The following is a 26,487-nucleotide window of genomic DNA, read 5'->3' on the forward strand; positions in this document are numbered from 1 at the left end:
CAGGAGTTAACTGATGCTTTATTCCAGGTCTGGGAGGAGATCCCTCAGGAGAACATCCGCCGTCTCATCAGGACCATGCTCAAGAATTGCAGGGACATCAAACAGGCACATGGAGGCCACACACACTACTGAGCATCATTTCTTTGTCTTGATGCATTTCCACTGAAGTTGGATCGGCCTGTCATTTGATTTTCCACATTGATTTTGAGTATCTTTCCAAATCCAGACTGCCATGGGATATTAATTTTGATTTACATTGATCATTTTTATGTTTTATTGTTCTCATTCCAGTATGGAATGAATAAAGATTTCCATCTGGAATATTTCATTCAGTTATATCTAGGATGAGGTATTTTAGTGTTCCCTTTATTTTTTCGAAAAGTGTATATACAGTGGCATGTAAAAGTTTGGGCACCCCTGGTCATAATTACTGTTATTGTGAATAGTTCAGAAAGTTGAAGATGAAATGACCTCTGAAAGGCCTAAGGTTAAAGATGACACATTTCCTCTGCATTTTAGGCAAAAGAAAAAGTATTTTTTATTTATTTTTTTTTATTTTAAAAATTACAAAAAAGAAAATGGGTAATGCAAAAGTGTGGGTAGCCTTGGGGATCTGTGTGTTCAGATAACGTTTACCAAGGTTTCAGACCTTATTTAGCCTGTTAGGGTTATGTCTTCACTATCATCTTTAGGAAAGGCCAGGTGATGCAAATTTCCCAGCTTTATAAAAATCCAGCCTCATCTAACCGTGTGCCAACAAACAGCAGCCATGGGTTCTTCTAAGCATCTGCCTAGCACTTTGAAAATGAAAATGGTGGAGGACCACAAAGATTGCAAAGAATTTTCAAGTTGCACAATTACTAGAAAATGGAAGAAACATAAGATGACTGTCAATCATCCTCGGTCTGGGGCTCCATGCAAGATCTCGCCTCATGGGGTAAGGATTAAAGGGAACCTGTCACACCCCCCCAGGCATTTTTAACTAAAAGAGCCACTTTGAGCAGCACTAATGCTGCATTCTGACAAGGTGGCTCTTTTAGTTGTGGTCCCTTTCAACGCTAAAATAATCGTTTTTATAATTTGTCCCTGATAACTCGAATTTGTCCTGGGGGCATGTCTTTTCCCCCGGACGCAAATGCCTCCCAGCCGTCACTCAATACTCTGTGCGCAGGGCTCTGCCTCCTCTGCCTTCATTAGCGCAGGCATCAGGGCCGCAGCAGAACACACGGGCGACTGCTGCGTGTTGACTTCCTCAAAGTGGTCGCTGTTGCGGCTGGTGCTCTGACCGCGGAAAGTCGTCTGGGAAGCGAGGGATGCACCATGGTGGTCACTGACAAGGCGGTAAATCCGGGAGCCCCAGTGGGACGTTAATGAAGGCAGAGGAGGCGGAGCCCTGTGCCCAGAGTATTGAGTGACAGCTGGGAGGCGTTTGTGTCCGGGGAAAAGACATGCCCCCTGGACAAATTTGTGGTATCAGGGACAAATTATAAAAACGATTATTTTAGCGTTGAAAGGGACCACAACTAAAGAGCCACCTTAACAGAATGCAGCATTATTGCTACACAAAGTGGCTCTTTTAGTTAAAAATGCCTGGGGGGGTTTGACAGGTTCCCTTTAAACTGAGAAAGGTCAGGAATCACCCCAGAACTACACGGGAGGACCTGGTGATTGACATGAAGAGAGCTCGGACCACAGTCTCAAGCATTACCGTTAGTAACACACTATGCGGTGATGGATTAAAATCCTGCAGGGCACGCAAGGTCCACCTGCTCACGCCAGCACATGTCCAGGCTCGTTTGAAGTTCGCCAATGACCATCTGGATGATCCAGGGGAGGCATGGGAGAAGGTCATGTGGTCAGATAAGAAATAGAACCAAAACAAAACTTTTTGATATCAACTCCACTCACCGTGTTTGGAGGAAGAAGGATGAGTACAACCTCAAGAACACCATCCCAACCGTGAAGCATGGTAGGGGAAACACCATACTTTGGGTTTGCTTTTCTGCAAAAGGGACAGGACGACAGCACCCTATTGAAGGGAAGATGGATGGGGTCTTGTATTGCAAGATTTTGGCCAACAACCTCCTTACCTTAGTAAAAGCATTGAAGATGGGTCGTGGCTGTATCTTCCAGCATGACAATGCCCCGAAACACACAGCCATAGCAACTATGGAGTGGCTCCGTAAGAAGCATTTCAAGGTCCTGAGTAGCCTAGCCAGTCTCCAAATCTGAAGCCAATAGAAATTCTATTTTCCCCACTGAATATCGTACTCGTGTCTGCTGTGTACACCACTTCAAAGGAAATTTGGCAGAGCACCAAAAAGAACATAAAATCAGAGTACGCACACGGCATGGCATATTATAATGAAAAGGCACAGAGGATTCATATTTAGGCAAGCAGTTATTTTTCTTACATCACATCTGATCACTATTGTCTGTGTATCACACTGGACATCTGACACCATTTCACTGGATAAATTTTTTAGCAACCTAAAGACTATCATTCTTTACTGCAAATATTCCATAGAAAAGTGGAATGGAACATCCATTTTATATTATTATCATTAACGGCCAAAACTAATCTATACCAGATGCCATCTCTTGTAGAAATGTACATGCCACACATTCATGCTACACTCTCCTGGCAGGGGTGCTCCTTTACTCCTAAATCTACAGTATGTTTGACATCATTCTGTTCAAACAATGTATATAAGATTTAGTATTAGATCTGTTTAATCTTCTGCATGGTGACATCTGTGCTGATATTGCAGTCAGAAAAATGGGGATTCCATACAGGGTATGGATAAGGTTTTTTTTTCCTGTTTTGTAAATCTTAGAATACATCTGTATGACACATTATTTTGCAATAATTTGCAGTAGTATGGTGTATTGTTATCAGTACAGGTTATTTTGGCTCATTACAAATAACTGGAATCCATATTTTGCATAATATTTTTAAAGACTTGCAATGTTATGTAAATCTATTTGCAAATTGTATCTATTTTGTATTATTAATGTTGAATATCTTCATCTAAACATAAATTTGTTTACAAATATTTCTTGCCTCAAAATATTTGTATCACCACACTGACACCTTGTGGCCAATATTGACAGTGGAGCTGTATGCAACATTGAATTATTTTTAAGTGTTTTCTCATCTTAGCTAACCAGAAAAACTGTAATTAGAACCCAGTCATCAGATATGTTTAAGATTTATTCATGCGCAAATACAAGTATCACTTCAATAATAACTTTTTTGGCTAACTCCTTTTTTTTTTTTTTTTTTTTACTTTCAGTAAGTAAAGAATTATCCTTCAGTCAATTTTTTACTTTTTTGTTTTATTTTACTCACTTATATAGCGCCATTAATTGCACAGCACTTTACAGTGTCGGCACTGTCCCCATTGGGGCTCACAATCTATACACTCTATTAGAATGTCTTTGGAGGGTGGGAGGAAACCGGGGTACCAGGAGAGTCAAAGTGATGTCCCCATTTTTAGGAGTTGTTTATTAAAGGGGTCTGGCGGTTTACTCAGCTATCTCCTGCAGTCCCGCTCAGAATGAATGGAGCAATGATGAGCAAGTCCGGCTACTGTCCATTCCGACGCAGAGCCCCATTCTAAGGATCAGTGGAGTCACAACGGTCAGGCCCCCACTGATCAGCAGATTGGATTAACCCTTTAAAAATATATGCAAGTCTACTGATTTTTCCATTTTGAGTTCACTGACATGTATTTGCTCCAAATAAAGAACATTTGACCTGTTCTGCCGATTTGGAATATTTTACTACAGATGTAACACACCCAGCTGATGAACTTTTCTATTTGTTCCTTAATGCATTTTAATGCACAGACAGAAACTGTAAGTAATTTACAAAAAGTGTGGAAGGGCTCAGTCCCTAAACTCCAGGGTTCCGGCTGCAAAGAAGCAAGTCACAAGGACTTGCTTAATTTTACAATGAAGCACTAAAATATTATTATCTGCCTTATTAAAAGCACATTGTACACAGTGAAAGATGAATGTCTTACCCGTAGCGGAAGAACTCCTTGAACTCTCTGCACATTCTGTGAGCCAATTCGCGCTTCCCACAAGACTGGGGTCCTGTTAGAACGAGCATAGGGTAGGGGGTGTCCAGATTGGGCAATGTACTGTAAGAAATGAGAAAGGCTTGTCACTGTGATTTGTAGGTGTGTGTCAATCTGTTATTGATCTGGTACGTATTTTCTTATGTGCCTGCTGTGTTAGGTTCTAGAAGCATTATTACATGTAAATAAATTTACACCAATCAGGTAAGCTCTCTGGGTTTTAGTATTTTCATTCATTCATTCGTTCGATCAAGAATGTATGGAAACATACACTAATTACAGTCATTTGCATAAGGGGCCCACAGGGAGGGTTGCCTGGGGCGGAATTTCCAGGCTCTTCCCCCATGTCAGATCATCTTGGTCAGGGAATACACAGAGTAGACCACGTGTTCCACTGAAAGCATCGTACTGAGAGCATCACAGTGAGTACTTAGCTCTCCTGGTGACCAGTGAACAGACTGTGTGAGGCAGTGGATGCTTTGTCTTCTTGGCCGCTGCCAATGGTACTTTTGCAGAGTGCAGAAATCAAGATAAAATTATTAATGGCTGCTACACTCTGCAAGGGCAGCGGCCAAGATGACAAAGAGATGTATCACAGTTAGAAACCTGAGGATACAGTGAAGTGGGGTGATCTGTGATCCGGTCAGGATCTCCATGGGCCATAGACTATGGTTATGTGACATAGGCCACCTTTCTTCCACTGATGATCCATGCCAGAAAATTCCAGCATTGTGCAGCATGGGTCCTGCAAATCCAAGTGGGAAATTAAGGGAGGATGTGAGTGGTATGTCATTGGATACATATAGAGCAGGGGATTAAAAGATGAAGTTGTATCATGTGATAGGAGATGTATAGCATCGTCAATCACTCTCTAGACTCATTAATTTACAAAAAAGGAGTAACCAGTGTAATGGGCAAAAGACAGCACCAGAAGTCGTCAGCATAAACACTAAGCAGATAAAGCAACCTGTCATCCAAAGGTATGTGATCTAACATTAACTAGCACTCACAAGCTCAGGGGGAATTCGTGGCATATGCAGGTCAATTAAAGGGAACCTATCAGCTGATTCATGATGACCAAACTATAGGCAGAATGAATCAGATAATGGTGCGTTATTGCAGTGGTGTACTTCTTACTATGAAATGCTGTGGTGTTTCAGAGAAAACTTACTTTAAAAATCTGGCCTGGGTCCTATGACTGACAGGACTTTACCTATACACACATAGACCTGTCAGTCTATGGGAGCCGGTTGGGAAGATGCTGCCAGGGACGTGTTATGAAGATGCTGACGGGGACGTGCTAGAGACCAGCCAAGAAACATAGTCCCCATATGGATTTTGGGAATATGTTTTATTTGAAATGCTGCAGGCTCTTGAAGACTAGATGGACAGCCGAGTCCTAGGCAGTGTCTCCCAGCCGTCTGTCCTGGAGTGATAGGTTTCTCCCTGCCGGTGTGTATAGGAAAAGACCTGTCAATCACTTGCAGCAGGCAGGGAAAAGCTACCAAGGATCCGCCTGTCTGACTAGTCTCCTGTGGGGGCTCGGTCCCCAGTGGCTTTTAAAGGGAATCTGTCACCCCATGGGATGTATATAACCCATTACTATGGGAATACAGGTGATAGAAATGTTAAACTAGTCCTACCTGTATGCCTCAAAGCTGCGGTCTTGTTCCAAAAGACTTGTCCCCAAAATCCCGCGTCTATGCTCTGCAACAGCACAATTATACAGTACCTATTATGGCCTTCTATGGGCATTGGCTTCAGTGTTCTTCTGCACAGGCGCCAGTGAGTCACTGCTATTTCCGCAGCAGTGACCTCCGGCGTGTGCAGCGATAAGGTGCTCTCCCCATCATGCATAGATGGGTGACAGGTGGCGTCAGAAACAGTATGGTTCCTAACTATGCAGGGAGGAAGGAAGTGGGGAGAGTACCTTATCGCCGTGCACAGAGGTGTATGCGCAGAAAAATTCTGAAGCCAATGCCCATAGCAGGGCGGAATAGGTACGGTATAATTGAGCTGTTGCAGAGAGCAGACGCAGGATTCTGGGGCTACAATTACACTTTACAGGGCACTGTGACACTGATGGGAGGGGGGATTGGTATGATAATGAAGACAGGAGCAGAGATTTCTTCCATTCACCATACGCCATGGAGCCTCGGAGAAATCTATAGCATAAAGAAATATAAGACATTTTTTCAACAACAAGACCTCTAATAAGATTCATACACATAGGACTAGTATAACATTTCTATCACCTGTATGCCCATATTAATAGGTTATATAAGTCCCAGGAAGTGACAGATTCCCTTTAACCCCTTCACCCCCAAGGGTGGTTTGCACGTTAATGACCGGGCCAATTTTTACAATTCTGACCACTGTCCTTTTATGAGGCTATAACTCTGGAACGCTTTGACGGATCTTGGCGATTCTGACATTGTTTTCTCGTGACATATTGTACTTCATGTTAGTGGTAAAATTTATTCGATATAACTTGCATTTATTTGTGAAAAAAACGAATATTTGGCGAAAATTTTGAAAATTTCGCAATTTTCCAACTTTGAATTTTTATGCCCTTAAATCACAGACATATGTCACGCAAAATACTTAATAAGTAACATTTCCCACATGTCTACTTTACATCAGTACAATTTTGGAACCAAAATTTTTTTTTGTGACGGAGTTATAAGGGTTAAAAGTTGACCAGCAATTTCTCATTTTTACAACACCATTTTTTTTTAGGGACCACATCTCATTTGAAGTCATTTTGAGGGGTCTATATGATAGAAAATACTCAAGTGTGACACCATTCTAAAAACTGCACCCCTCAAGGTGCTCAAAACCACATTCAAGAAGTTTATTAACCCTTCAGGTGTTTCACAGGAATTTTTTGAATGTTTAAATAAAAATGAGCATTTAACTTTTTTTCACACACAATTTATTTCAGCTCCAATTTGTTTTATTTTACCAAGGGTAACAGGAGAAAATGGACCCCCAAAGTTGTTGTACAATTTGTCCTGAGTACGCTGATACCCCATATGTGAGGGTAAACCACTGTTTGGGCGTATGGCAGAGCTCGGAAGGAAAGGAGCGCCATTTGACTTTTCAATGCAAAATTGACTGGAATTGAGATGGGACGCCATGTTGCGTTTGGAGAGCCCCTGATGTGCCTAAACACTGAAACCCCCTACAAGTGACACCATTTTGGAAAGTAGACCCCCTAAGGAACTTATCTTGATGTGTGGTGAGCACTTTGACCCACCAAGTGCTTCACAGAAGTTTATAATGCAGAGCCGTAAAAATAAAAAATCATATTTTTTCACAAAAATGATCTTTTTGCCCCCAATTTTTTATTTTCCCAAGGGTAAGAGAAGAAATTGGACCCCAAAAAATGTTGTGCAATTTGTCCTGAGTACGATGATACCCCATATGTGGGTGTAAACCATTGTTTGGGCGCATGGCAGAGCTTGGAAGGGAAGGAGCGCCATTTGACTTTTCAATGCAAAATTGACTGGAATTGAGATGGGACGCCATGTTGCGTTTGGAGAGCCCCTGATGTGCCTAAACATTGAAACTCCCTACAAGTGACACCATTTTGGAAAGTAGACCCCCTAAGGAACTTATCTAGATGTGTGGTGAGCACTTTGACCCACCAAGTGCTTCACAGAAGTTTATAATGCAGAGCCGTAAAAATAAAAAATCATATTTTTTCACAAAAATGATCTTTTCGCCCCCAATTTTTTATTTTCCCAAGGGTAAGAGAAGAAATTGGACCCCAAAAAATGTTGTGCAATTTGTCCTGAGTACGCTGATACCCCATATGTGGGTGTAAACCATTGTTTGGGCGCATGGCAGAGCTTGGAAGGGAAGGAGCGCCATTTGACTTTTCAATGCAAAATTGACTGGAATTGAGATGGGACGCCATGTTGCGTTTGGAGAGCCCCTGATGTGCCTAAACACTGAAACCCCCTACAAGTGACACCATTTTGGAAAGTAGACCCCCTAAGGAACTTATCTTGATGTGTGGTGAGCACTTTGACCCACCAAGTGCTTCACAGAAGTTTATAATGCAGAGCCGTAAAAATAAAAAATCATATTTTTTCACAAAAATGATCTTTTCGCCCCCAATTTTTTATTTTCCCAAGGGTAAGAGAAGAAATTGGACCCCAAAAAATGTTGTGCAATTTGTCCTGAGTACGCTGATACCCCATATGTGGGTGTAAACCATTGTTTGGGCGCATGGCAGAGCTTGGAAGGGAAGGAGCGCCATTTGACTTTTCAATGCAAAATTGACTGGAATTGAGATGGGACGCCATGTTGCGTTTGGAGAGCCCCTGATGTGCCTAAACATTGAAACTCCCTACAAGTGACACCATTTTGGAAAGTAGACCCCCTAAGGAACTTATCTAGATGTGTGGTGAGCACTTTGACCCACCAAGTGCTTCACAGAAGTTTATAATGCAGAGCCGTAAAAATAAAAAATCATATTTTTTCACAAAAATGATCTTTTTGCCCCCAATTTTTTATTTTCCCAAGGGTAAGAGAAGAAATTGGACCCCAAAAAATGTTGTGCAATTTGTCCTGAGTACGCTGATACCCCATATGTGGGTGTAAACCATTGTTTGGGCGCATGGCAGAGCTTGGAAGGGAAGGAGCGCCATTTGACTTTTCAATGCAAAATTGACTGGAATTGAGATGGGACGCCATGTTGCGTTTGGAGAGCCCCTGATGTGCCTAAACACTGAAACCCCCTACAAGTGACACCATTTTGGAAAGTAGACCCCCTAAGGAACTTATCTTGATGTGTGGTGAGCACTTTGACCCACCAAGTGCTTCACAGAAGTTTATAATGCAGAGCCGTAAAAATAAAAAATCATATTTTTTCACAAAAATGATCTTTTCGCCCCCAATTTTTTATTTTCCCAAGGGTAAGAGAAGAAATTGGACCCCAAAAAATGTTGTGCAATTTGTCCTGAGTACGCTGATACCCCATATGTGGGTGTAAACCATTGTTTGGGCGCATGGCAGAGCTTGGAAGGGAAGGAGCGCCATTTGACTTTTCAATGCAAAATTGACTGGAATTGAGATGGGACGCCATGTTGCGTTTGGAGAGCCCCTGATGTGCCTAAACATTGAAACTCCCTACAAGTGACACCATTTTGGAAAGTAGACCCCCTAAGGAACTTATCTAGATGTGTGGTGAGCACTTTGACCCACCAAGTGCTTCACAGAAGTTTATAATGCAGAGCCGTAAAAATAAAAAATCATATTTTTTCACAAAAATGATCTTTTTGCCCCCAATTTTTTATTTTCCCAAGGGTAAGAGAAGAAATTGGACCCCAAAAAATGTTGTGCAATTTGTCCTGAGTACGCTGATACCCCATATGTGGGTGTAAACCATTGTTTGGGCGCATGGCAGAGCTTGGAAGGGAAGGAGCGCCATTTGACTTTTCAATGCAAAATTGACTGGAATTGAGATGGGACGCCATGTTGCGTTTGGAGAGCCCCTGATGTGCCTAAACACTGAAACCCCCTACAAGTGACACCATTTTGGAAAGTAGACCCCCTAAGGAACTTATCTTGATGTGTGGTGAGCACTTTGACCCACCAAGTGCTTCACAGAAGTTTATAATGCAGAGCCGTAAAAATAAAAAATCATATTTTTTCACAAAAATGATCTTTTCGCCCCCAATTTTTTATTTTCCCAAGGGTAAGAGAAGAAATTGGACCCCAAAAAATGTTGTGCAATTTGTCCTGAGTACGCTGATACCCCATATGTGGGTGTAAACCATTGTTTGGGCGCATGGCAGAGCTTGGAAGGGAAGGAGCGCCATTTGACTTTTCAATGCAAAATTGACTGGAATTGAGATGGGACGCCATGTTGCGTTTGGAGAGCCCCTGATGTGCCTAAACATTGAAACTCCCTACAAGTGACACCATTTTGGAAAGTAGACCCCCTAAGGAACTTATCTAGATGTGTTTTGAGAGCTTTGAACCCCCAAGTGTTTCACTACAGATTATAACGCAGAGCCGTGAAAATAATTTTTATTTTTTTTCTCAAAAATGATTTTTTAGCACCCAGCTTTGTATTTTTACAAGGGTAACAGAATAAATTGGACCCCAAAATTTGTTTTCCAATTTGTCCTGAGTACGCTGATACCCCATATGTGGGGGGGAACCACTGTTTGGGCGCATGACAGAGCTCGGAAGGGAAGGAGCGCCATTTGGAATGCAGACTTAAATGGATTGGTCAGCAGCCGTCACGTTGCATTTGCAGAGCCCCTGATGTACCCAAACAGTACAAACCCCCCACAAGTGACCCCATATTGGAAACTAGACCTCCCAAAGAACTTATCTAGATGTGTTTTGAGAACTTTGAACCCCCAAGTGTTTCACTAAAGTTTATAGCGCAAAGCCGTGAAAATAAAAATTCTTTTTTTTTTTCACAAAAATGATTTTTTAGCCCCCAGTTTTGTATTTTCACAAGGGTAACAGGATAAATTAGACCCCAAAAGTTGTTGTCCAATTTGTCCTGAGTACGCTGATACCCCATATGTGGGGGGGAACCACTGTTTGGGTGCATGACAGAGCTCGGAAGGGAAGGAGCGCCATTTGGAATGCAGCCTTAAATGGATTGGTCTGCAGGCGTCACGTTGCATTTGCAGAGCCCCTGATGTACCCAAACAGTACAAACCCCCCACAAGTGACCCCATATTGGAAACTAGACCTCCCAAGGAACTTATCTAGATGTGTTGTGAGAACTTTGAACCCCCAAGTGTTTCACTACAGTTTATAACGCAGAGCCGTGAAAATAAAACATCTTTTTTTTCCCACAAAAATGATTTTTAGCCCCCCAAATTTTTATTTTCCTAAGGATAACAAGAGAACTTGGACCCCAGAAGTTGTTGTTCAATTTGTCCCGAGTACGCTGATAACACATATGTTGGGGTAAACCCCTTTTTGGGCGCACGGGAGAGCTCGGAAGGGAAGGAGCACTGTTTTACTTTTTCAACACAGAATTGGCTGGAATTGAGATTGGACGCCATGTCGCGCTTGTAGAGCCCCTGATGTGCCTGGACAGTGGAAACTCCCCAATTCTACCTGAAACCCTAACCCAAACACACCCCTAACCCTAATCCCAACGGTAACCCTAACCACACCCCTAGCCCTGACACACCCATAATTCTAATCCCAACCCTAATCCAAACGTAAATGTAATCCAAACCCTAACCCTAACTTTAGCCCCAACCCTAACTTTAGCCCCAACCCTAACTTTACCTCCAACCCTAGCCCTAACCCTAACCCTAACCCTACCCCTAACCCTAACCCTAAACGTGACTGAAATACGTGGCACTGAAATACGTGGCACTGAAATACGTGGCACTGAAATACGTGGCACTGAAATACGTGGCACTGAAATACGTGATACGTGGCACTTAAATACGTGGCACTGAAACACGTGGCACTGAAATACGTGATACGTGGCACTGAAATACGTGGCACTGAAATACGTGGCACTGAAATACGTGGCACTGAAATACGTGGCACTGAAATACGTGGCACTGAAATACGTGGCACTGAAATACGTGGCACTGAAATACGTGGCACTGAAATATGTGATACGTGGCACTGATACGTGGCACTGATACGTGGCACTGAAATACGTGGCACTGAAATACGTGGCACTGAAATACGTGGCACTGAAATACGTGGCACTGAAATACGTGGCACGTGGCACTGAAATACGTGGCACTGAAATACGTGGCACTGAAATACGTGGCACTGAAATACGTGGCACTGAAATACGTGGCACTGAAATACGTGGCACTGAAATACGTGGCACTGAAATACGTGGTACTAAAATATGTGGCACTGAAATACGTGATACGTGGCACTGAAATACGTGATACGTGGCACTGAAATATGTGATACGTGGCACTGAAATACGTGGCACTGAAACACGTGGCACTGAAATACGTGGCACTGAAATACGTGGCACTGAAATACGTGGCACTATGACTGTCAGAAAATGTTCATTAAACGGTTAGGGGTGAGGTTAGGGGTAGAGTTAGGGTTAGGGTTTGGATCCCTTTATCACCTTGATGGTGGTGGGTGGCTTTTCAGTGTGTTTAAATGCATGCGTTTTTAACGCAAACAAACGCATGTGCTTAAAAACGCAAGAAAATACTGCAGGTTGTATTTCTGAAAATGAACGCATGCAGAAAAAAAACGCATGCGTTTGAAAACGCGACCAAACGCGTACAAAAAAACCGCATGCGTTTTCAATGTTAAATATAGGGAAAAAATGCATGCGTTTTTTGTGCAAAAAACACTGCAGACAAAAACGCAAGTGTGAAACCAGCGACGCTTTTTATAGCAAAAAAGTTTTTGCGTCTCCACATTTTGAGACCTATAATTTTTCCACATTTTGCTCCACAGAGTCATGTGAGGTCTTGTTTTTTGCGGGACGAGTTGACGTTTTTATTGGTAACATTTTCGGACACGTGACCGTTTTTGATCGCTTTTTATTCCGATTTTTGTGAGGCAGAATGACCAAAAACCAGCTATTCATGAATTTCTTTTGGGGGAGGCGTTTATACCGTTCCGCGTTTGGTAAAATTGATAAAGCAGTTTTATTCTTCGGGTCAGTACGATTACAGCGATACCTCATTTATATCATTTTTTTATGTTTTGGCGCTTTTATACGATAAAAACTAAAATATAGAAAAAATAATTATTTTCGTATCGCTTTATTCTCAGGACTATAACTTTTTTATTTTTTTGCTGATAATGTTGTATGGCGGCTTGTTTTTTGCGGGACAAGATGACGTTTTCAGCGGTACCATGGATATTTATATCAGTCTTTTTGATCGCGTGTTATTCCACTTTTTGTTCAGCGGTATGGTAATAAAGCGTTGTTTTTTGCCTCGTTTTTTTTTTTTTTTTCTTACGGTGTTTACTGAAGGGGTTAACTAGTGGGGCAGTTTTATAGGTTGGGTCGTTACGGACGCGGCGATACTAAATATGTGTACTTTTATTGTTTTGTTTTTTTTATTTAGATAAAGAAATGTATTTATGGGAATAATATATTTTTTTTTATTATTATTTATTTAGGATTTTTTTTTTTTTTTTTTTTACACATGTGGAAAAAATTTTTTTTAACTTTTTTACTTTGTCCCAGGGGGGGACATCACAGATCATTGATCTGGCAGTGTGCACAGCACTCTGCCAGATCGACGATCTGCTGTGCAGGGCTGCAGGCTTACCAAGTGTCTGCTCTGAGCAGACACTCGGTAAGCCACCTCCTTCCCTGCAGGACCCGGATGCCGCGGCCATCTTGGATCCGGGACCTGCAGCCAGGAAGGAGGTAGGAGACCCTCGCAGCAACGCGATCACATCGCGTTGCTCCGGGGGTCTCAGGGAAGCCCGCAGGGAGCCCCCTCCCTGCGCGATGCTTCCCTATACCGCCGGTACACTGCGATCATGTTTGATCGCGGTGTGCCGGGGGTTAATGTGCCGGGGGCGGTCCGTGACCGCTCCTGGCACATAGTGCCGGATGTCAGCTGCGATATGCAGCTGACACCCGGCCGCGATCGGCCGCGCTCCCCCCGTGAGCGCCGCTGATCGGTGATGACGTACTATCCCGTCGGCGGTCATACGGGCCCACCCCACCTCGACGGGATAGTACGTCAAATGTCGGGAAGGGGTTAAACTATGCTTTTTTCAGAAACACTACAGTGTTTCAGAGTTTAAAAAAGTATTGTTGAAATCATGCAGCCAGCATAAATTTGGCAGCATGTATCAGAAATCAGGATCTCTTTAAATATCCAAAATGGGCAACTATGATCATCATGTCTAGAAATTACCTGTCAAAAATCTTCTGTGGTTGGATCATGCAGTACATAACATTGGCCATATGATCTCTGGCTGCAATAACCTCTGGAGGAGGGTCATACTTATTCACTGCAGCCACCTACGTTTTGTCCAGAAAGTAAAATAACACATATATTACTTCCAACAGATAGTCACCCAGTCATCACCAACAAAAGTTTTTGTACAAAAAATTACCGGAAGTACATTTCAGTAAAAATGCTCAATACTTTTTCCCGGTGTCCTTTCTCATTATTCACATAACTTAATTAATGGACATCTATGGTTTGATTTCTTTGCCTGTGTGGATTGAATGGGCTGTACGGACATTTGGTGAGAATTTCATGTCAATAGCACCTTTAGAAATATTTACATAGAAAATTGGTAACCTGTTCAATACTTATTTCACCTGCTGTATTTATACTGTGCATGTACTCTGCCCTTCAATTGTCTAAAATTGTGGATAAACCTGAAATGTTTTAGGTGCCTGGTTGTGTATATTTAAGATGCTGACTGTACTGAGATGTCTTTCTCAGCTCATGTCATTCCTCTGGGATAAGCTATATTTTCCTCTCTGCATCACCAATGTAATTACTAGGCAACACTGATTGCTTTAGGAAGATGTTTATTAATTGGTGGAAAGCAGGTGCGGAGATAAATACCTTCTCTTCAACTCTGATCTTCTTCTGATCCAGTTCAGTTAATTTCGGTAGCATAAACAGCACTGACAGCCAATATTCGGCTTGTTCCTAAAAAACAATACACCTAATGAAAAATCAATGTACAGTAGTATTGTACTATACACATACATATCCAGCAGAACAATGCAGAGCAGCAAGCATAGCTCATAATGGAAAGGCAGTAAACCACTTTCTAGATAGCCATCGATTTCAGAATGCTTGCCGCAAATGACAGTAATGTACAGCAAATGCAAAAACAAGTGTTAGTATGTGTTATGGAAAAGTTCAGAAAGTAGGTCAGGGTTCATAAAAGTAGGATGGCATTATTAATCTAAATATCAATGTCAAAACTGCACATGGGCTCCAGCCAAAGATAGTACAAATATAAATAAATAGTCCAAATACAAATATAGTATATATTTATATTTGTACGAACTTTGGCTGGAGCCCATGTGCAGTTTTGACATTGATATTTAGATTAATAATGCCATCCTACTTTATTGAACCTTGACCTACTTTCCCATTTAAAAAGCGCTCGTTATTCCATAACACACATATTTATATATATACATACACACATGAGACATACTTGACTGCTGAATGACTTTCACCCTGTTCTTCAGAAACCAATAAAAGAACAGATGTGCATTTTGGATCATTGTCATGTTGGAAAAGTGAACATCTATAGAGGGCACGGATTGTTGGCAGCATCTTACCTTTCACTATAGAACAGTACATCTGTGAATTCTTGATGCCATCAATGAAATGTAGCTTCCCGAAACCAGCAGCACTCATGCAGCCCCACATAAGGACACTGCCACCACCATGTTTCACTGTAGGCACCATGCATCTTTCTTTGTAACTCCTCACTTTTGTGACACCATACAGTTTTAAAGCCATCAGTTCCAAAAACATTTATCTTGGCTTTGTCACTTGGCAGAGTCCTAGTAGTCTTTATAATTTCAGCATGGTCCCTGGCAAATTGTAGGTAGACTTTTTTGTACATGAGATTTAGGAGAGGCTTCCTTTGTGGATGACACCCATGCATGCCATTCCTCTGCATTGTACGTCATATTCTATCAAGGGAAACACCCTGGTTTGGCTTTCAACTTCTTTAGCTAACTGAAGTAAACTCGCATGTCAATTTTCTTCAACCCTTTTCATCAGAAGACGTTACTGTTTAGGTGTAAACTTCCGTGGTCAGTCGGGACGTTCCTGTCAAATGTCCGCAGCTCCATCTTTGCTAAATTTTTGCATTACTTTTGCTAAAGTATTCTGACTGATAAATAAAGCTTTGCTGATCTTCTTATAGCCTTCAAAATTCTTGTGCAAAGTATTTTCTTTCCCGAGTCTTGTGACATTTCTCTTCCATGAAGTGCCATTGCTGACAGCATGAAATGGGAAGGATTTTTTTTGTTAATTAAGGCCTTTTTATAGTGAATTGTCTGCTGGTCACCTGTTTAATGAATAATTAGACTTACCTGTGGTTTAAGTCTTGTTAATTAGAATTTTGTAATCTAAACTTTAGCTTTGATTTTTTGGGAGTGCAAAATAACAATTCTTGTTTGCAAATAATCAATGGCAATCAATCATTTTCTAGTATCCCAAAGAAAATGTTGATTTTGAAAGGAAACAAAGTTTTCTGACAAATCTGTTGGGGGTGGACTCATCTTTGGTGAGGTGTGTGTGAGCGCGCATACTCAATACTGTTATAGTGCATAAAAAACAGCCAAAATTCTTTGTTGGGTGAATTCAACAGGGAGTAGAATGGTTCCATCATGCAGCTGCAGAGAATTCATTTTAAAGGGAATTTGTCATCAGGTGTTTATATATGGCAGCAGAGACATGGCTGTATACGCACTTGTCACCCCAATAAAAGTTACTAGCTTTTTTTAATAATGATCTCATTTTCCAGTCATGAGAAATCTCTCCCGTAGAATGCACATGCAAATGAGGGTAATGAGTAGTCTGGGGATTTGCCTCAACATTTTCACTGACATGACCCCAGCGTACTTTCATCTACACTTTCATATACTTTCTGTGCTAGATTTCTCATGAAATCTGAAAAAAAGAACCTGATTTCTCAGGAAACCTAAAAAAGAACATTATAATTGTCTCATATCACTTAGTACATTGGCATATATGCTATACTTCTTCACAGTACTAATTTTATTAGTTTATGCACTGAACAAATCATGCAATCACCAAATCTTTTATATATTCGCTATAAAACTGATCTGATTAATTTCATTATACTTTTAATACACATTTCAACTTGGAACATTACAATTATAATGTAATAAAAAAATATAGTATTATAAAAAAAATTAAAGTTGAGTGACACCACTTACCTGCACTGGATTTTTTATTGCATTTAGTATATGCAGCATAGGTAGCTCTTCAATAAAAGCAATTTCACTTATCTGACAAATCTGTCAAAGGAAACATTGTAAAATAGAACCAAAATTAACATAAATATAGTCATATGTGCCAGTATTTTACTACACGGCATTTGTATATTATATTAACATACTTATACAGTACTGTATGAAGAATATATTAAAGGGGTTGTCTCATTTTCCTAAGTAGGTAAAATAGCAAAGTGCTTGTTTAAAAAAAAAAAAAAAGGAATTTAGAAAAAATCTCCTTTCCTCTTAAGAATGAAGGGAGTTTTAATTTGATAGTTTACCGCACCTTGTCTAGGCTACTGGCCACCTCTGCAATCGATTAGAGGTGGCTGGTCTGCTAAGCAAGGAGTGCAGCGCTGTCTAGCTCTTTGCTATAGACAGAGGCATATCTAGGAGGGGCAGCCGGGGTATGCGCTCCAGGCGCAGCCAAAAGGGGGCGCAGTCAGGCCGCCTAATGCGGCGATCCGAAGTGTCTCCCCCGGCGCCTGCATTTTGCCGCCCCCGGACTGGGAGTCGGCAGTTCTCTGGGGCCAGCTGTCAAGCTGACAGCCAGCTCAGAGAAGCTGCAGTGCCGGCTCCCAGTGATCAATCGTACTTGTGTCTTTCAGACGCGACTAAAATTGAAGCTCTGACTGCCTGGTCACAGCGTCATCAGGAGCATGATCAAATCACATGATCACACTGCTGACATTACGCACACATTGGTGGCAAGTGCTCCACGCCAATGGAGCTGAAGACAATGAAGATTGAATGTAATGGGAGGGGGAGGAGTATTTACTGGATTGTGTGGGGGTATTTACTGTGTGTGTGTGGGGGGGGGAGATCACTGGGCTGGGGGGTATTTACTGTGTGTGGAGGGAGATTTACTGTGTGTGGAGGGAGATTTACTGTGTGTGGAGGAAGATTTACTGTGTGTGGAGGGAGATTTACTGTGTGTGGAGGAAGATTTACTGTGTGTGGAGGGAGATTTACTGTGTGTGGAGGAAGATTTACTGTGTGTGGAGGGAGATTTACTGTGTGTGGAGGGAGATTTACTGTGTGTGGAGGGAGATTTACTGTGTGTGGAGGGAGATTTACTGTGTGTGGAGGGAGATTTACTGTGTGTGGAGGGAGATTTACTGTGTGTGGAGGGAGATTTACTGTGTGTGGAGGAAGATTTACTGTGTGTGGAGGAAGATTTACTGTGTGTGGAGGGAGATTTACTGTGTGTGGAGGGAGATTTACTGTGTGTGGAGGGAGATTTACTGTGTGTGGAGGGAGATTTACTGTGTGTGGAGGGAGATTTACTGTGTGTGGAGGGAAATATAATGTATTGGGGAGTATTTACTGTGTGTGGAGGGAGATTTACTTTGTGTGGAGGGAGATATAATGTATGGGGGGTATTTACTGTGTGTGGAGGGAGATTTACTTTGTGTGGAGGGAGATATAATGTATGGGGGGTATTTACTGTGTGTGGAGGGAGATATAATGTATGGGGGGTATTTACTGTGTGTGGAGGGAGATATAATGTATGGGGGGTATTTACTGTGTGTGGAGGGAGATATAATGTATGGGGGGTATTTACTGTGTGTGGAGGGAGATATAATGTATGGGGGGTATTTACTGTGTGTGGAGGGAGATATAATGTATGAGGGGTATTTACTGTGAGTGCAGAGAGATTTACTGTGTGCGGGGGTATTTACTATATGGGGGAGATTTACTGTGTGTGGAGGTAATTTAATATAACAGGGGGGATGGTTTGAGGACACAAGTCTGGGAAGTAAAGAAGGAACAGGTGTAGACACAATATGGGAAGCGGGAGAAACTTGAGGGGCAAGGTGGGAGATGGGGGACATGTTTGAGCAAACAGTATGAAGAGCAAAGTGAAAGTGTATGTGGACACAGTATGGGAAGCGAGGGTGATGGGCTGGGTGCGGACACAGTATGGGGAGTCGGGGGATGTGTGAGGAGGCAGTATGGAGAGTGAGAGGGTAAATGTGTGAGGAGATGGTTGAGGGGAATAGTGCGAGGAGACAGTATGGGGGAAAAAGGTGTGAATTGGCACAGAATAAAGACAGAGTAGTGTGGGGGGGTAGCATGGGGGAACAGTGTAAGGTTACAGCCAGGAAAGGATAGTAAGCCAAGGAGGGGGGAGTGTGGTGAGGGGGCATAATATAGAGACTTGTCAGTATAGGGGGGACACAGTGTGAGAGGACAATGTGAAGAGGGGACCCAGTATGGAATGCAGAGGGTAGTGTGGAGGGCATGTACCACAAGAGCGACAGTGTGTGGGTCATATTTTGTGCAGGGAATATAGTGAGGGGCAACTATTTATTCTGGGGCTCAGCGCAGGGCAGATATTTTTATTCAGGAGCATTATAATAACACTGCTATCTTTAAGGGCATTGTGTTAGGATGTGCTGTAGACCGGACTGGAGACGATGGAAGTCTGCAGAGATGAGCTGTGGATAAGAAAACTCATCATGGCGTCTGGACAAGATGAAAAAGAAAAGAAAGAGACTCCAGAGACAATGTCATCTATAAAAGTACCTGGATGTAAATGTTTTTTTGTTACTAATTCTCATATTTTTATTTATATTAGGAGTATTAAAGGGGTTGAACAAGGTGATAGGTCGTCTCATTCAGCTTCTTAAAGAGGTAGACACAGTAACCGTTTCTGTTTAAAGTCTAGTTGGTTTATTGTAGTCCTCATAAAAACTACATCACCATCTATATATATAATTGTCTAAGGGGTACTTCCGTCTTTCTGTCGGCAACTTCAGTCACGGAAATCCCGCGTCGCTGATTGGTCGCGCCAGCTGCTTGTCATGGCTGCCGCGACCAATCAGCGACGGCCACAGTCCAATTAGTCCCTCCCTACTCCCCTGCAGTCAGTGCCCGGCGCCCGCTCCATACTCCCCGCAGTCACCGCTCACACAGGGTTAATGCCAGCGGTAACGGACCGTGTTATGCCGCGGGTAACTCACTCTGTTACCGCCGCTATTAACCCTGTGTGACCAAGTTTTTACTATTGATGCTGCCTATGCGGCGTCAATAGTAAAATATCTAATGTTAAAAATAATAACAAAAATAAAAAAATCATTCTATACTTACCTTCCGCCGCCTTTCCCGCCCCTCGCGACGTTCCGGTGCCAAGGATGGTATGCGAGAAGGACCTTCCATGACGTCACGGTCATGTGACCGCGACGTCATCGCAGGCCCTGCGCGCCTGCGCGAGAAGGACCTGCCGTGACGTCACGGTCTTGTGACCGTGACGTCATCACACCCTGGGACCGGAAGCTGCCACCTGCACCAAACACAGGCGACAGAACTACAAGGGGCCCCTCGGAAGGTGAGTATATGTTTATATTTTATTTTTTAACCTGTGACATACATAGCTGGGCAATATACTACGTAGCTAGGCAATATACTAAGTGGCTCTGTGCTGTATACTACGTGGCTGGGCAATATACTACGTGGCTCTGTTCTGTATACTACGTCGCTGGGCAATATACTACGTGACTGGCCAATATACTACGTGGCTGGGCAATATACTACGTGGCTCTGTGCTGTATACTACGTCACTGGGCAATATACTATGTAACTGGCCAATATACTATGTGGGCTGTGCAATATACTACGTGGCTGGGCAATATACTAGGTCACTGGGCAATATACTATGTCACTGGGCAATATACTACATGGACATGCATATTTTAGAATACCCGATGCTTTAGAATCGGGCCACCATCTAGTAAAACATAAATACAGCCTTTGTCTGGCAGAAGGTAAAACAAAGTAACAAGTCCATACAATAGGTGGGTTAGCCCACCTGGATTAGAGTCCAGCTTCCAGGTCCTTTAGCAAAGGACATTCAATCCAAGAGACCTGTAATCTCCATACAGCCAGCTTGCGCCGTCCGTCGTTGGCTATAATGGAAGCCTATGGGCACAGGATCCGTTGCTGTCCATCAAAAGATGGAATCCAGCGACAGATTCCGTTTTTTTAAACTGAGGATGCCTGGAAGAATTTCTATTCCTTTAATTTAACCCATTTCCAATTTCTATTCCTTTAATTTAATCCATTTCAATTCTCATTCTCTCTCTCTCTGGAATTCTGTTCCATTAAATTCATGCAGCAGATGCTTCGACGGATCCATCAAAAAACTGCATCCAGTGCATCAGTTTTTTACAATCAGCACAGGATACGTCTTTTCAAGACTTTGATGGATTGTGACTGATTCTAAAAAATAGATGTGTGAAACAGGCCTAAAGCCTGTGCCCGCTGCTAAAGAGAAATGAATATTCACTGCACTAGCAGTGAATATTCATTTCTCTTATAGCGCGCACAGTGTCAGCCACAGCCGCCAGCTTCCAGCAGCTGCTGGGCTATCAAGGGTGTGCACTACTTAACAGCTATGAATATTCACCTCTCTCCACTCCCATAAGCGTGGAGTGAATATCCATTACCTTAATGAGCGGGGACACATGATTGCTCTGCTGCAGGAGCTGCTGGCACCGGAAAAAGATGCAGAGAGGGTGTGCAGGGAAGGTAAGTAGCATTTTTCTATGCTTTTCCCATGGGGGCCATACATACAAGGATAGGGATGAGGAACCATGCATACAAGGATAGGGATGAGGAGCCATGCAGACAAGGATGGGGATAAGGAGCCATGCAGACAAGGATGGGGATGAAGAGCCATGCAGACAAGGATAAGGATGAGAAGCCATGCATACCAAAATAGAGATGAGATGACAATGCATACCCGGTTTTCCCAGTTTTTCGTGGAAAAATTAGGTGCCTTGGCTTAAACTCGGGTCGGCTTATACTCGTGTATATATGGTACTTATCCTTTGGACTCTCCCACTTTACAGCTGTTCAATCATTGCAGCACTAAACATGGCTAATTATCCCCTCCCAACACTTAGTGTGCTTGATGATTTTTCCTAGGTTTATATTACTGAAGCTAACATCCTCAGTGCTACATATCTCCCCTGTAATACTTTGCCAGTGACTTTGTCACACCAAGTTTGTGATGAGTCTGCAGTCATTCTATGTGGCTGCAGACTTCTGAAATCTCACAGTGTGTACTGCATGCTGCCAGGATTCTCTCGTGCCAGCAATTTGCATATATGTGGTCATGTGCCGACAAGACATGCATTGCCTCACTCAATGAAAACGAATTGAGCGAGGCCAGACAAGTCTAGTCGGAATGTGGCAAGAAGTATACAAATAATTTACTTGTGCAAGGGAGAATCCTAAAAGTATGAAGTGCATGCACTATGAAAATTCAGAGGTCTGCAGTCACATATAGTGACTGTAGACTTTCATCTCAAACCTGGACGCACCTTTTCATTATAAAATTAAGCCCTGTGGAATGCCAATCCTAACAGAGTGTAATATACTGTCAGGATTCAGCTTTGCTTGGTTCCAGCATTTTCAATCTTGCGATTTTCAACCTTACGGTCATGTGACAATGAGCTTCTCTTCCTGCTTCTCTCAGTTTTTCACTGAACATGGAGAGAATTAGGAAGAGCAGCTTGTCGGCACATTACTAAGTGTGTCAATCGCATATGTGCTTGGGGAGGGGTGCAACAAACTGAATTCTTGCCCCGGGTGCCAGAAAACCCCGATACACCTCTGGCTATAGAGACTGCAAGCGCTGGAATAAAGCTGGCCAGACTCCAGGACCCAGTCAGATGCAGTACTCCAACGCCATTTCAGTACTGTGCAGGCAAAACTGCTTTTGCTTGCAGCACAGTTCAGTGCAGCGTTGCAACCAAGCTGTTGGATCGAATTGTCAATCATCAGGAGCACATCACCCCCCAGCAAACAGGAAGCCAGGATGCTGGGAAGCAATGTGCTCCAGAACACAAAACAAATCCTTCAACTCACCTCTAAAAAGTGGTCAGATTGAAGCTACCTCTACTATTTTCACATATCCCATTAAGGACTTCTGAGCCGATAAAAGGAAATTTCGGTGTTCAAGGTCCCCATCTCTTTACCAAAGTAAAGAGCATATAGAAAGCTTTTTTAAAAAAATTTTTGGAGGACCTGTCCTATCCTGCATTACACGGATAAACTTGAGTTGACTGGGCACTGTGTAATGCTTATGATAGCACTGCAGAGAAACTTACTGCCAAATGTTTGGTCTGCATATTTGCGCACTAAAGCTTCTCTGATGGCAACTCTCACCGCCTGATCATTCATCTGTATAAGATCCACTGCCAGCCTTCAAACAAAAGTGTCTGTGTATCTAGCCTACAATACACATCCGGAGCGTTTCCCAATGCATACTGTAACACTGCCCGAGATTTAGTTATCCGATCTGTGCACTTTCCTATTATAACGGATCTAGTATATTTGTCACTTTATTTAAAATGGACCAATACTATAAACTGGATGTTATTGACAAATGTAATGTGCGATTTTCTTTCTCTGCAGAGGCAGCACAGAAACACACACGTACGTCTATTACCTCATTGTCTTGAATGTTAAGAGTCTGCAGAAATTTCAAACCCTCCAGACCTTCAAGACTAGTGATCTGGTTAGAGGAGAGGTCCAGCATTTGTAATGATTTCAGATTTTCCAAGCCAGTGATGTTCTTAATTTGATTTGAAGCCTTGAACAAAAATGAAAAAACATCTGTAAGAATTAGTGCCATAGAACTTATTCTCACAAATTCAGTGGAGAAAAAAAGAGCTCATCCTCATGCAAATCCACGCCACCTCCAATTACACATCTGCAGAATAAACATGAATGCCATCTGCAGAAATCTGCCACGGATCATGTTTGCCAATCTAACAAAAGTGAACATTAAAGGGAATTTTCGGGAGTAGAAAATAATCAAGAAATAAAATGCAATTATAAATAAATTTCAACATAACTTTAGTTAGAAAATTACACTTGTTTTGTCGAGTGAAGTGATCACCTCACCATAGCACATTAAAATGGCCTATATCTTGGTACACTGACCCAAACCTGTTCTAGAATGTTAAAATAAGAGGTGACAGTGAATATGTGTAGAAGAAAGGTCCACTCTCCTTTCATGTAAAGCTAGATGTGCTCCCAGTGGATATTCTGATCTAATATTGTAGATACCAGGGGTGCTGAGGTAAGAAAAGGCAACGCACCCTGCTGTCCACCACGTCTTAACTACTACTGGAGATACCAGGGGTGATGACTGAAGAAGAGACTGCTCACACTGCTGTCCACCCTTCCTGATCTAATGGTGGAGTTATTAGGGATGCTCAGGTAAGAAGAGGCTGCTCAAACTGCTGTCCACCCTTCCTGATCTAATGGTGGAGATATTAGGGATGCTCAGGTAAGAAGAGGCTGCTCAAACTGCTGTCCACCATGTCTGATCCAATACCAGAGATAATAGGGGTGCTGAAGTAAGAATTGGTTGCTCAATCTGCTGTCTATCTTGTCTAATAAATTACTGTAGATAACAGGAGTGCTGAGGTAAGAAGAGACTGCTCACAGCGTTGTCCACACTGTCTGATTTAATACTCAGATTTATAAAATTGCTGTGAATTATGCTAATGCTACAGAAATAAAATTATAATTATTAATACTATATACATGGATAAGGAGAGGCTGTTCATATTACCATCCACCCTTTCTTTCTTATCCGATACTGGAAATACCTGGGATACATAAGAAGAGGCCGCTCACACTGCTCTCCACCTTGTCTTTCTGTTCTAATACTTGAGCTACTGGGGTGCTGAGGTAAGAAGACACTGCTCATACTGATATCCACCCTGTCTTTCTGATCTAATACTGGAAATACCAGGGGTCCTGAGGTAAGAAGAGGCTGCTCGCATTGCTGTCCACCCTGTCTTCCTGATCGAATATTGAAGACACCAGGGGTACTGAGGTAAGAAGAAGCTGCTCACACTGCTGTCTACGCTGTCTTTCTAATTTAATATTTTAGATAACAGGGGTGCTAAGGTAAGAAGAGGCTGCTCACACTGCTGTCCATACTTTCTTTCTGATCTAATAATGGAGAAACTAGAATTGCTGAAGTACTAAGAGGCAGCTCACACTGCTACCATCCTGCCTGATCTAATGGTGAAGATATCAGGGATGCTGAGGTAAGAAAAGGCTGCTCACACTGCTGCCCACCATGTTATTTTGATCTAATACTGGAGATACCACGGTTGCTGAGATCAGAAAAGGCTGCTCAGATTGCTGTATACCATGTCTTTCTTAATGCTGCGTAGCTGCTGTGACCCAGAGATATGAGATATAGGTTATCTCCAAATCACATTATCAGAGCTTCCTATTGCACATGCTCACAGGCACCTGAGGTCATTTAACGTGCTATTAGTTCGCTAGACAAAACAAGTGTGATTTTCTAATTAAATGTAAGAATTTATTAATAATGTAATTTTTCTCACTTGATTTGATGTCCTTGAAGCATCAATGCGCACATGAATTTGTTGCTTTTAACTTTAAATGGCAAATCCACAGCATAGTACAGTGCCAGCTATTCAGGTAGTACTAAAGTTTCTGTCCTCTTCCTCTCCAAGGAACCTATTTGCTTATTTAAATTCCTAAGTGAGAATTGTATTTCCTATAAGTCCCCCTATGCCGACTTGGAATTCTCCACCAGGAGAACCTTTACCCCTTAGACTTCCTGTCAGAGACCTCTCAACCAACCAAGCTAGTACTCCTGCTTTTCACTGATGAGGGAAAAAAACATGATAACATGTGTCTGGATATTTGTTGCATATAAATTGAACTGTCAATACAGAATTTCAAATGCTCAATATGTCAAGTCCTTTTGGGGAGATCATTGCAGACTTCCCCCTTGCATTGTCTGTGGCAATGCTGTAATAAAATCATTGGAGTATAACACATGCAGAGTAGTCTGCGGCAAATATGCCACATCTGCAGGGACTGAAAGAGGAAAAAACACTATGCTAGTAGACCAGACCTGGGCAAAGTGCGGCCTGCGGGCCACAACCTAAATGGCCACCAAGGTCTCCCAATCTGACCCCCTTAGACATTTATCTTTGAGGTCATCTGAAGGCAATTGTCTATGCTGTGAAGATACGAGATGTGCAGCATCTGAAACAACGGATACTGGAATCCTGTGCTCACATTTCTTCTGCGGTGTTGCTATCAGTGTGTCAAGAGTGGGAGAAGAGGGTTGCATTGGCAATCCAACACAATGGGCAGCACTTTGAACACATTTTATAAGTGGCCATAAACTTGTAAATAACTCATGAAAAAATAAAGTTAAGTTAAAACCAAAGCACATCATTGTTTTTATTGTGAAATTCTCAATACGTCTGATGTGTCACATGACCCTCTTTCCATTGAAAAAAATAAAGTTTGATCCAAAATGGCCGCCATGGTCACCACCCATCTTGAAAAGTTTTCCCCCTCCCATATACTAATGTGCCACAAACAGGAAGGTGATATCACCAACCATTCCCATTTTATTTAGGTGTATCCATA

General features: G+C 42.3%; 1 protein-coding gene across 2 annotated transcripts in view; it reads right to left on the minus strand.

Annotated features, from left to right (window-relative positions):
• LRGUK (leucine rich repeats and guanylate kinase domain containing) overlaps window positions 1-26,487 on the minus strand; it is a 111,498-nt gene that overhangs the window by 21,851 nt on the left and 63,160 nt on the right. For both annotated transcript variants that reach the window (XM_077264442.1, XM_077264443.1), the window contains 5 exons: window positions 23,498-23,641; window positions 16,984-17,064; window positions 14,615-14,701; window positions 13,949-14,055; window positions 4,029-4,148 (listed from right to left, as the gene is read on the minus strand). In XM_077264442.1, coding sequence (XP_077120557.1) covers window positions 4,029-4,148; window positions 13,949-14,055; window positions 14,615-14,701; window positions 16,984-17,064; window positions 23,498-23,641 — 539 coding nt within the window. The remainder of the gene's footprint in view (window positions 1-4,028; window positions 4,149-13,948; window positions 14,056-14,614; window positions 14,702-16,983; window positions 17,065-23,497; window positions 23,642-26,487) is intronic.

Source organism: Ranitomeya variabilis, chromosome 5, assembly GCF_051348905.1.
Source record: "Ranitomeya variabilis isolate aRanVar5 chromosome 5, aRanVar5.hap1, whole genome shotgun sequence".
Taxonomy (NCBI): Eukaryota; Metazoa; Chordata; class Amphibia; order Anura; family Dendrobatidae; genus Ranitomeya; species Ranitomeya variabilis.